The sequence below is a fragment of the Convolutriloba macropyga genome, chromosome 11, assembly GCF_964194025.1.
Source record: "Convolutriloba macropyga chromosome 11, txConMacr16.3, whole genome shotgun sequence".
Taxonomy (NCBI): domain Eukaryota; kingdom Metazoa; phylum Xenacoelomorpha; order Acoela; family Convolutidae; genus Convolutriloba; species Convolutriloba macropyga.
In genome coordinates this window covers 39,122,318-39,134,161 of record NC_134478.1, presented here as the reverse complement: position 1 = coordinate 39,134,161, position 11,844 = coordinate 39,122,318, and the positions used below count along the sequence as shown (strand labels likewise).

General features: G+C 34.8%; 1 protein-coding gene across 1 annotated transcript; it reads right to left on the bottom strand.

The window, feature by feature from the left end:
* Positions 1-10,061: 10,061 nt before the first annotated feature.
* On the bottom strand, positions 10,062-11,203 carry LOC142349123 (3-oxoacyl-[acyl-carrier-protein] reductase FabG-like). The gene is made up of 2 exons (XM_075400536.1): positions 11,200-11,203; positions 10,062-10,888 (listed from the first exon to the last, which is right to left on the bottom strand). The coding sequence occupies exons 1-2, from the start codon at positions 11,201-11,203 to the stop codon at positions 10,302-10,304; spliced, it is 591 nt and encodes a 196-aa protein (XP_075256651.1). The 3' UTR covers positions 10,062-10,301.
* Between the last annotated feature and the right edge of the window lie 641 nt (positions 11,204-11,844).

The following is an 11,844-nucleotide window of genomic DNA, read 5'->3' as shown; positions in this document are numbered from 1 at the left end:
CAAAATTTGAATGAGAAATTCAATAATGACCAAAATTGACCCCAAATGACCAAAAATTGCAATTTTTCTCAAAGTTTGGACATAGATAACTTTTTGCAGGTATTGATTCAGAAATACAACTAACAACAGCAATCAAGAGAGTTTCAGTAGCAACAAAACGCGCCTATGCGCGTTAAATTTGGTACAGTAGTTTTCGAGAAATCAGCAAAGCACTTAAACGTACCCCATTTTTTCGCTATAAGCAAAGCCCGAGTTCTTGATAAAAATGCGCAAAGCGGCTTGAAACATCACTTGCCGAGTGTTTCTGGACGCAAGTTTAGTGCACTGCCGAGGGAAAAAAACTACAGTCAACACGTAAGGATAAAAACAGTTTTTGTGAGATGATCTTTTGTGTGGCCCACTTTAACCCACTTTTTGCGATTCATCGTGTTTTCTCTATAACTATGCCTTGAAAAAGGGTTAAAAGATGTCCAAATCAAGAAGGGCAGCTCGTTATGAATCACAGCTAAAGAGTCAGCCGTTGTAAGTCATCTTAGAGCAACATTTGTTGATGTGGCTACTTCGGCTTTTCAGTCTGTGTTGTAGTTCAATATGTTTTAGCAGGTTCTCCGTAAAAATTCTGTCAAAAACTTGTCAAAAAAAAGATTTTAATCAATTTATCCGTATATTTGTGTGAATTCACTTAGGAGAAGCAAGTCAAAACGTTAGAAGAACTTTTTCCTTGCTTTTCCGGTTATGAAACTCAAAAACAAATACTATTGTCAAAACAGAAAGAAGTGATTCCTCTTTATCAAATAAAAACTTCAGGTCGTGGCTCCGGTTAGAGTTATTCATAAATATAAGGCTCAAAAGCCACTAACTGCTGAAAATCAACTTGACTGACAAATTACAGTCAACACATAAGGATAAAAACAGTTTTTGTGAGAGGATCTTTTAGGTGGCCCACTTTACCCCACTTTTTGCGATTCATTGTGTTTTCTCTACAACTATGCCTTGAAAAAGGGTTAAAAGATGACCAAATCAAGAATCGCAGCTCGTTATGAATCACAGCTAAAAAGTTAGCCGTTGTAAGTCATCTTAGAGCAACATTTGTTGATGTGGCTATTTCGTCTTTTCAGTCTGGGTTGTAGTTCAATATGTTTCAGCAGGTTCTCCGTAAAAATTCTGTCAAAAACTTGTCAAAAAAAGATTTTATTCAATTTATCCGTACATTTGCGTGAATTGACTAAGATGAAGCAAGTCAAAACGCTGAAAGAACTTTTTCCTTGCTTTTCCGGTTATGAAACTCAAAAATAAATACTATTGTCAAAACAGAAAGAAGTGATTCCTCTTTATCAAAAAAAAACTTCAGGTCGTGGCTCCGGTTAGAGTTATTCATAAATATAAGGATCAAAGGCCACTAACTGCTGAAAATCAACTTGACTGACAAAAATACAGTCAACACATAAGGATAAAAACAGTTTTTGTGAGAGGATCTTTTAGGTGGCCCACTTTACCCCACTTTTTGGGATTCATTGTGTTTTCTCTACAACTATGCCTTGAAAAAGGGTTAAAAGATGACCAAATCAAGAATGGCAGCTCGTCATGACTCACAGCTAAAGATTTAGCCGTTATAAGTCATCTTAGAGCAACATTTGTTGATGTGGCTACTTCGGCTTTTCAGTCTGGGTTGTAGTTCAATATGTTTTAGCAGGTTCTCCGTAAAAATTCTGTCAAAAACTTGTCAAGAAAAGATTTGAATCAATTTACCCGTACATTTGTGTGAATTCACTTAAAAGAAGCAAGTCAAAACGCTGGGAAAACTTTTTCCTTGCTTTTCCGGTTATGAAACTCAAAAACAAATACTATTGTCAAAACAGAAAGAAGTGATTCCTCTTTATCAAATAAAAAATTCAGGTCGTGGCTCCGGTTAGAGTTATTCATAAATATAAGGCTCAAAAGCCACTAACTGCTAAAAATCAACTTGACTGACAAATTACAGTCAAAACATAAGGATAAAAACAGTTTTTGTGAGAGGGTCTTTTAGGTGGCCCACTTTACCCCACTTTTTGGGATTCATTGTGTTTTCTCTATAACTATGCCTTGAAAAAGGGTTAAAAGATGTCCAAATCAAGAATGGCAGCTCGTTATGAATCACAGCTAAAGAGTCAGCCGTTGTAAGTCATCTTAGAGCAACATTTGTTGATGTGGCTACTTCGGCTTTTCAGTCTGTGTTGTAGTTCAATATGTTTTAGCAGGTTCTCCGTAAAAATTCTGTCAAAAACTTGTCAAAAATGATTTTAATCAATTTATCCGTACTTTTGTGTGAATTCACTTAGGAGAAGCAAGTCAAAACGCTAGAAGAACTTTTTCCTTGCTTTTCCGGTTATGAAACTCAAAAATAAATACTATTGTCAAAACAGAAAGAAGTGATTCCTCTTTATCAAATAAAAACTTCAGGTCGTGACTCCGGTTAGAGTTATTCATAAATATAAGGCTCAAAGGCCACTAACTGCTGAAAATCAACTTAACTGACAAATTACAGTCAACACTTAAGGATAAAAACAGTTTTTGTGAGAGGATCTTTTAGGTGGCCCACTTTACCCCACTTTTTGCGATTCATTGTGTTTTCTCTACAACTATGCCTTGAAAAAGGGTTAAAAGATGACCAAATCAAGAATCGCAGCTCGTTATGAATCACAGCTAAAGAGTTAGCCGTTGTAAGTCATCTTGGAGCAACATTTGTTGATGTGGCTATTTCGTCTTTTCAGTCTGGGTTGTAGTTCAATATGTTTCAGCAGGTTCTCCGTAAAAATTCTGTCAAAAATTTGTCAAAAAAAGATTTTATTTAATTTATCCGTACAATTGTGTAAATTCAATTAGATGAAGCAAGTCAAAACGCTGGAAGAACTTTTTCCTTGCTTTTCCGGTTATGAAACTCAAAAATAAATACTATTGTCAAAACAGAAAGAAGTGATTCCTCTTTATCAAATAAAAACTTCAGGTCGTGGCTCCGGTTAGAGTTATTCATAAATATAAGGCTCAAAGGCCACTAACTGCTGAAAATCAACTTGACTGACAAATTACAGTCAACACATAAGGATAAAAACAGTTTTTGTGAGAGGATCTTTTAGGTGGCCCACTTTACCCCACTTTTTGGGATTCATTGTGTTTTCTCTACAACTATGCCTTGAAAAAGGGTTAAAAGATGACCAAATCAAGAATGGCAGCTTGTCATGACTCACAGCTAAAGATTTAGCCGTTATAAGTCATCTTAGAGCAACATTTGTTGATGTGGCTACTTCGGCTTTTCAGTCTGGGTTGTAGTTCAATATGTTTTAGCAGGTTCTCCGTAAAAATTCTGTCAAAAACTTGTCAAAAAAAAGATTTTATTCCGTTTATCCGTACATTTGTGTGAATTCACTTAGGAGAAGCAAGTCAAAACGCCAGAAGAACTTTTTCCTTGCTTTTCCGGTTATGAAACTCAAAAATAAAAACTATTGTTGAATCAGAAAGAAGTGATTCCTCTTTACCAAATAAAAACGTCAGGTCGTGGCTCCGGTCAGAGTTATTCATAAATATAAGGCTCAAAGGCCAATAACTCCTCATATTCAGCTTGACTGACAAACTACAGTCAACACATAAGGATAGAAACAGTTTTTGTGAGAGGATGTTTTAGGTGGCACACTTTACCCCACTTTTTGCGATTCATTGTGTTTTCTCTACAACTATTCCTTGAAAAAGGGTTATAAGATGACCAAATCAAGAATGGCAGCTCGTTATGAAGCACAGCTAAAGATTTAGCCGTTGTAAGTCATCTTAGAGCAACATTTGCTGATGTGGCTATTTCGGCTTTTCAGTCTGGGTTGTAGTTCAATATGTTTTAGCAGGTTCTTCGTAAAAATTCTGTCAAAAACTTGTCAAAAAAAATTTTATTCAATTTATCCGTACATTGGTGTGAATTCACTTAGAAGAAGCAAGTCAAAACGCCAGAAGAACTTATTCCTTGCTTTTCCGGTTATGAAACTCAAAAAAAAAAACTATTGCCAAAACAGAAAGAAGTGATTCCTCTTTATCAAATAAAAACGTCAGGTCGTGGCTCTGGTCAGAGTTATTCATAAATATAAGGCTCAAAGGCCATTAAAGGCTAATATTCAGCTTGACTGACAAACTACAGTCAACACATAAGGATAAAAACAGTTTTTGTGAGAGGATCTTTTAGGTGGCCCACTTTGACCCACTTTTTGCGATTCATTGTGTTTTCTCTACAACTATGCCTTGAAAAAGGGTTAAAAGATGACCAAATCAAGAATGGCAGCTCGTTATGAATCACAGCTAAAGAGTCGGCCGTTGTAAGTCATCTTACAGCAACATTTGCTGATGTGGCTATTTCGGCTTTTCAGTCTGGTTTGTAGTTTATTATGTCGTAGCAGGTTCTCCGTAAAAATTCTGTCAAAAATTTGTCAAAAAAAGATTTTATTTATTTTATCCGTACAATTGTGTAAATTCACTTAGAAGAAGCAAGTCAAAACGCTAAAAGGACTTTTTTTTGCTTTTCCGGTTATGAAACTCAAAAATAAATACTATTGTCAAATCAGAAAGAGGTGATTCCTCTTTATCAAATAAAAACGTCAGGTCGTGGCTCCGGTCAGAGTTATTCATAAATATGACGCTCAAAGGCCATTAACTGCTAATATTCAGCTTGACTGACAAACTACAGTCAATACATAAGGATAAAAACAGTTTTTGTGAGAGGATCTTTTAGGTGGCCCACTTTACCCCACTTTTTGCGTTTCATTGTGTTTTCTCTACAACTATTCCTTGAAAAAGGGTTAAAAGAAGACCAAATCAAGAATGGCAGCTCGTTATGAAGCACAGCTAAAGATTTAGCCGTTGTAAGTCATCTTAGAGCAACAATTGCTGATGTGGCTATTTCGGCTTTTCAGTCTGGGTTGTAGTTCAATATGTTTTAGCAGGTTCTCCGTAAAAATTCTGTCAAAAACTTGTCAAAAAAAAGATTTTATTCCGTTTATCCGTACATTTGTGTGAATTCACTTAGGAGAAGCAAGTCAAAACGCCAGAAGAACTTTTTCCTTGCTTTTCCGGTTATGAAACTCAAAAATAAAAACTATTGTTGAATCAGAAAGAAGTGATTCCTCTTTACCAAATAAAAACGTCAGGTCGTGGCTCCGGTCAGAGTTATTCATAAATATAAGGCTCAAAGGCCAATAACTCCTCATATTCAGCTTGACTGACAAACTACAGTCAACACATAAGGATAGAAACAGTTTTTGTGAGAGGATGTTTTAGGTGGCACACTTTACCCCACTTTTTGCGATTCATTGTGTTTTCTCTACAACTATTCCTTGAAAAAGGGTTATAAGATGACCAAATCAAGAATGGCAGCTCGTTATGAAGCACAGCTAAAGATTTAGCCGTTGTAAGTCATCTTAGAGCAACATTTGCTGATGTGGCTATTTCGGCTTTTCAGTCTGGGTTGTAGTTCAATATGTTTTAGCAGGTTCTTCGTAAAAATTCTGTCAAAAACTTGTCAAAAAAAATTTTATTCAATTTATCCGTACATTGGTGTGAATTCACTTAGAAGAAGCAAGTCAAAACGCCAGAAGAACTTATTCCTTGCTTTTCCGGTTATGAAACTCAAAAAAAAACTATTGCCAGAACAGAAAGAAGTGATTCCTCTTTATCAAATAAAAACGTCAGGTCGTGGCTCTGGTCAGAGTTATTCATAAATATAAGGCTCAAAGGCCATTAACGGCTAATATTCAGCTCGACTGACAAACTACAGTCAACACATAAGGATAAAAACAGTTTTTGTGAGAGGATCTTTTAGGTGGCCCACTTTACCCCACTTTTTGCGATTCATTGTGTTTTCTCTACAACTATGCCTTGAAAAAGGGTTAAAAGATGACTAAATCAAGAATGGCAGCTCGTTATGAATCACAGCTAAAGAGTCGGCCGTTGTAAGTCATCTTACAGCAACATTTGCTGATGTGGCTATTTCGGCTTTTCAGTCTGGTTTGTAGTTTATTATGTCGTAGCAGGTTCTCCGTAAAAATTCTGTCAAAAATTTGTCAAAAAAAGATTTTATTTATTTTATCCATACAATTGTGTAAATTCACTTAGAAGAAGCAAGTCAAAACGCTAAAAGGACTTTTTTTGCTTTTCCGGTTATGAAACTCAAAAATAAATACTATTGTCAAATCAGAAAGAGGTGATTCCTCTTTATCAAATAAAAACGTCAGGTCGTGGCTCCGGTCAGAGTTATTCATAAATATGACGCTCAAAGGCCATTAACTGCTAAAATTCAGCTTGACTGACAAACTACAGTCAATACATAAGGATAAAAACAGTTTTTGTGAGAGGATCTTTTAGGTGGCCCACTTTACCCCACTTTTTGCGTTTCATTGTGTTTTCTCTACAACTATTCCTTGAAAAAGGGTTAAAAGAAGACCAAATCAAGAATGGACGCTTGTTATGAATCACAGATAAAAAGTTAGCTGTTGTTAGCCGTTGTAAGGTTGCATTATTCAAGAAGCTTTTTGAACCTATAACTCTTGAGTGCGCTACATCTACGTTGAACACATTATCCATTGAATTTTTAAAATCTTTTTATTGGGCTGTTTTTGTTGGGTGTTTAGTCCATTGAAATCACCATTGACTTCACGTATAGTACATTGAAATAACCAGATTCTCTTTTTAAATGACAAAAAAATGCACTTTACACCCAACTTTTTCAATTTAAAGTATTATCTTTGGCTTTAATCACTAAAAAGAGCCCAATGTAGCATGAAATTATCACGGATAGATCAGCAGTCTGTTCTAAAGGAAATAAGGACGAGGAAAAAATCTGAATTTTCTATAAAAATTGCTTCATTTCCTCATACATTCATTCACACGAAAAATCGTGTAATTTTTCATCACACGAGGAAAATTTTCTCGTGTGAAATCACACGAGACGCATTTTTCACACGAAAAATCGTGTGATTTATCATCACACGAGAAAAAATCGTGTGATTTCACACGAGAGAGTTTTAGAGTGTAAAATTTTGAGGAAAAAAGTGGTAGACTACAGCACAGCCAAAGAATTTTTAAATTGCTGTTGCAAAAAATATTGCAGAAAAGTACAAATCTGAAAACCAAAAATTTTTCAAGGAAGATTTAAATATTATAAAATCGTTTCAAACTAATTTAACAATTACTTTGAATTAAATGTTTACTTGTAAATCAATTTCGATTTTTCGATTCAATTTATCTTGGGTCAGTTTAGCTCTAATTTGTCCATATTCACGTTTGATTTTTCATATATATTTCCTATTTCATAAAAACAGATCTGAATTTCCATTTGGTTTTATTTAATATAGGATCAAATATAAGAGGCAGTGTAGAGGTTATTTGCAAAACACAAACAAAAAACTTTTTAAATCAAATTCAAAGTCTTTCCAAGATAAAGAATGTACTGATGCTACATTTGGGAAGTTATACAATTGAAAGAAAGAGTTTCAAATTTTCCTTAGCTTTATCGCAATTATTATCAATTATTAGATTTTGAGAATTTTTTTCATTCATCACAAATTTGATATGAATTTTTGTCCCTCGCTTGAATACGCAGTTTTCTAATTAGCTGGAATGGGTTTTGATATTGAAGAAAATAACTTTAAGCGCTCGCGTATTGTTAATCTTAGTGTAGGATAATCTAACATTTGATATGCTGGAAACAAATTTGATTTCTCTCTATGAAAACAAGCATTCACGCCCCAGCTTGATAGTTTTTTGAGTGATGTCATTAGATTTCGGTCGATTCCATTCAAGAGAACCGCGGAGTAATGATAGTGGCTGATGACAAAAGAATTCAGAGTCAGAAAATTGTTGTTATTACATCTGATATTAAATCTCGAACAGAATACAGGGTTTTTATACCACATGCTATTTTACGTAGTATATTTTTCACACGGTCATGGTTTGTTAACGCTGAATCTATGTCTACCCCCTGTTTTATTGATTCAGATTTTTTAAAGCAACAGTTTCCAATTTTAATTTTAAAATAAGTTGTTTGTCGAGCTTTAGAATTTCTTACAAATTTTATAGGACGCAGTTTTTGATGGATTCATGATTAGACTAAATTTTTTGTAATAAAGATTAACTAGAGTCAAGGTTTTTTCTAATTCGTTTTGGCATCTGGCAAATCTTGACTGGACGTAAGGATCAGTGTGTCATCTGCATGTTGTATTAGTTTGAATTTGGTATTTTTGATTATAGGTCGTGGATGTGAAGATTGAGTAGTAGAGGCCCGAGTATTGCTCCTTCGGGCACACCTTGATGAGATTGAATCAAATCTGATTCGGTGCCGTTGGCCTTGGTTTGGTGAAAAAGATTAGACAAGCAGTCAATTATCAACAATTGAGCACTTGTGCTGAATCTTGATGCCTCAGGTTTTGATGTCAATTTATTGTGATTGATTGATTGATTCAAATGATTTAGACAGATATAGTTGTGCTGTTGTTGTGTAATTATCTGGTTCAATTAGACAACTGACATTTTCAGTGCTATAAACTAGGGCATCCATCGTGGACCTTTTGGTCGAAAACCAAATTGCGTTCGGGAAAGAACATTGTTTTTGATAAAAACTTCAACTGTTTGACCTCAAAGTACAATTTCACAAACTTTGGAAAGTGACCTTACCATAAATATTAGGAATAGATATACTACGATATAGGCCTGTAGTTCTCGAGTATCATTATCGAAAAGCCATTTTTTAAAACAATTCCGTGTTTGTTAAAAGATCTTGGATAGATTTTTTATTAAAAAATATATTTTAGTGTCATCATTTTGTACAATTTTTATCACTAGGTGCATATTTTTGAAAAATTGAAGAAAAGTACGAATTGAATTGCGATTCGTACTTTTCTTCTATCTTTCAAAGAGGTGCATAATATTGAGGTAAATAGTTTTAAAAAGTAGAAGAAAAGTATGAATTGAATTGCGATTGGTTTGCTTCTGCATATTGCATATTTTAAACAAATCTGCAATCACAAATTTTGTGCACCGATGAAAAATTTTTTATTGAATAATTCGATTTGTCAGCAAACATTTTAAATACTGCTTTCTGTGTTTTCCGTTTTTTTGTGACTCGCTCTTGTGTTTTAATACATACAGCATGGTGGTCAATTTTGAAGTCCGAATTGACGGTATAAACACTTTGCACTGAGTAATTACCCTCTGTTTTGATGTAGTCGATCAGGTTTTATTCCTCGAGTTGGTTCAGTATTTACCATTTTCAGATCATGCGGGAACTGCGGCATCATTTGATCATTGTTTTGTGTTGTATGAGCAGAAAGCTGACTTCAATAGCGACCAGATCTACCTCCGTGATGGTGATGTAAATGGAATACTAAAATTATTTTCATGATTTTCTTTAATTTCTCATGTAAACTTTGATGAGAGAAAAATTATGAGAAAAAAAACAGTAATTTATTTGTTTCTATTAATTGTTCCAAATTGTTTGCTTGTTCTAATTTTTTTTCTGCTATTTTTTGCACTGTTTGTTTAAGATAAATTTTCTTAGCTAAATTGCTCCTGCTAGTCTTCAACTTTATGAGGAGCTGCTTTATGTTGCAAACTGATTGACAATGCAAATGATTTATTATCCGTTAAATTGATATCAAATTGAGAGTTGTTATTTTTTTCTCCGAGTTCTGATCTATGTTTCTCCATAATTCTATCAAATTGAATTTTTCAAAACCCATATCTGCAAAAGCGTTTGCCCTCAGAATAGAGAACAATTTTTGAAAATCTTAAGACCTAGCTATATTGGAACATTTTGTGCTACGCGTCTTGTTAGTCTTTTCATACGGTGCGGTCATCGAACTTTAAACATGCAACATGCCGGAGACGTTTGATTTAAATTAATATGAATCAACTCTCAAATGAAAAAGAATTACATTTAAAACAAATTGTGTTTTTTCTGTCATTTATTTATGTGGCTGTGTAAGACAATCCGTTAAAAATGAGAGTTCAAAACTGCTTCCACCCCCCCCCCACACACACACACACACACCCTCAGAGTAACTTTGCTTTTATTTCATATCATTGTAAAATGCACTGATTCGTCTGATATCTCGCATTTCATAAATGAAGGTTTGTATCAATTATTGATACTGTCGTTTTTCAAAAAAAAGCAAAAGCTTGCAATGCATGGCATGGTATATCAAGTCCCGTTTCACTGGATGACCAGCACTATAATCATTGAGGGGGGACTGGCAGATTTGAGGAATCATCTTTGATCTTTGAATTATTGGAGAAGGCTATCGAGGACACACCAAGTTCCTTCCCCCGTCGACAGAAGTAATATTCCCAGTGATGAAACTAGCTCTAGAGCCAGCCAGAAACGCAATCAGATCAGCAACATCCTCAACGGTTCCAATTCGCTTTATTGGGTTCAAGACTATCTCCGCTTCAAAAAAACCGGCAACTTGTTCATCAGTTAAACCCGAACGTTTGAAAACAGGTGTATCAACGGTTCCAGGGTTCACGGCGTTAACTCTCACTCCATGCGGGGCCAGTTCCAGGGCCAAACATTTTGTGTACATATCTTGGGCTACTTTCGACATGCAATAGTATCCGGCCCCTACGAAAGATCTCACTCCCGCAATTGAAGAGACGTTGACAATAGACCCTTTTGTCTTTTTCAGTTCCGGAATGCATAACTGAGTGAGAAAGATAACCGATCTTGCATTTATTCTGATCACATCGTCAAAACTTTCAATAGAAGTCGTATCTAGAGGACCCTGCCTGAAGCATCCCGCGTTGTTGATCAAAATGTCGATTCTGCCGAATTTACTGATTGTTTCATTATAAATCACTTCACAAGTTTTTTCTTCGCCGATGTCGCCTGTGAACAGAAATGACAGGTGGTGAGTTCGGTCACTCACTTTGCATTCCGATATAGAAAAAATAGTGTTTTGTGGAGCGGACTATACGTAATCAGTTTCTGAGGGTGATTGAATTGCAAATTTTATGTTGCTAAATTGTCTTACTTTATTAAATCGAAACAAGAGTTAGGAATGTTCAGACGTCTAACCTCATTAAAAAAATTAACCTTAAAATCGCATTTTCACCTTAAAATCGGTTTTTAAAAAATTCCAGTCTTTTATACGCTTTTGTATCGGTTTCTTTCCATTTTTTTAATCAAAGGACGCCAACCCATCCCAACTAGAATTGATCTAAACTTGAAAAAACTGACTAGCATAATTACTGAAAAATCAAGACTGAAATTTGCAATCATTTGACAAAAAAATGGCTTCCGTTGGAAGCAGTAAGCTGAGTCCCACGTAAAATCTGTACAAAAGGATCATGAAGCTGTTGAATTCATAAATTACTCTCTAGAAATTAATGAGCTATGATTATTTTGAAAACTTCAAATGGTAATATTTCAGTGAGATTCAGCATATTGCCGCTTAGAAGAAGTTAACAAATTTTTGTCACAATTTTTCCGGTAATTAGGATTGTCAGCTTTTTAAATTTTGGAACTAAATTGTCCTCATAAATATGCTGACGACTAAAAACTGATATCAACAACAGGCAATTTATACTCTGAATGCGCGATTCAAGTGTATCTATGCTAACGAGTTGTTTAAAAAAAGCAGAAACTATAGTCAATTCAGAGTGATATTTATTATCAGATGATTTAAATAAAACAATGCACACTAAGAGAAACACAACTTCACGCATATCAAGTTAGCGAAAACTTGGGAGTGAGGTCTACAAATTCTATGTTTTATGAACCACGTCGCTGGAAAAAGATCAACTGGAGGTTTAAAAGATAGTTTAGAAACTGCATATATTTCT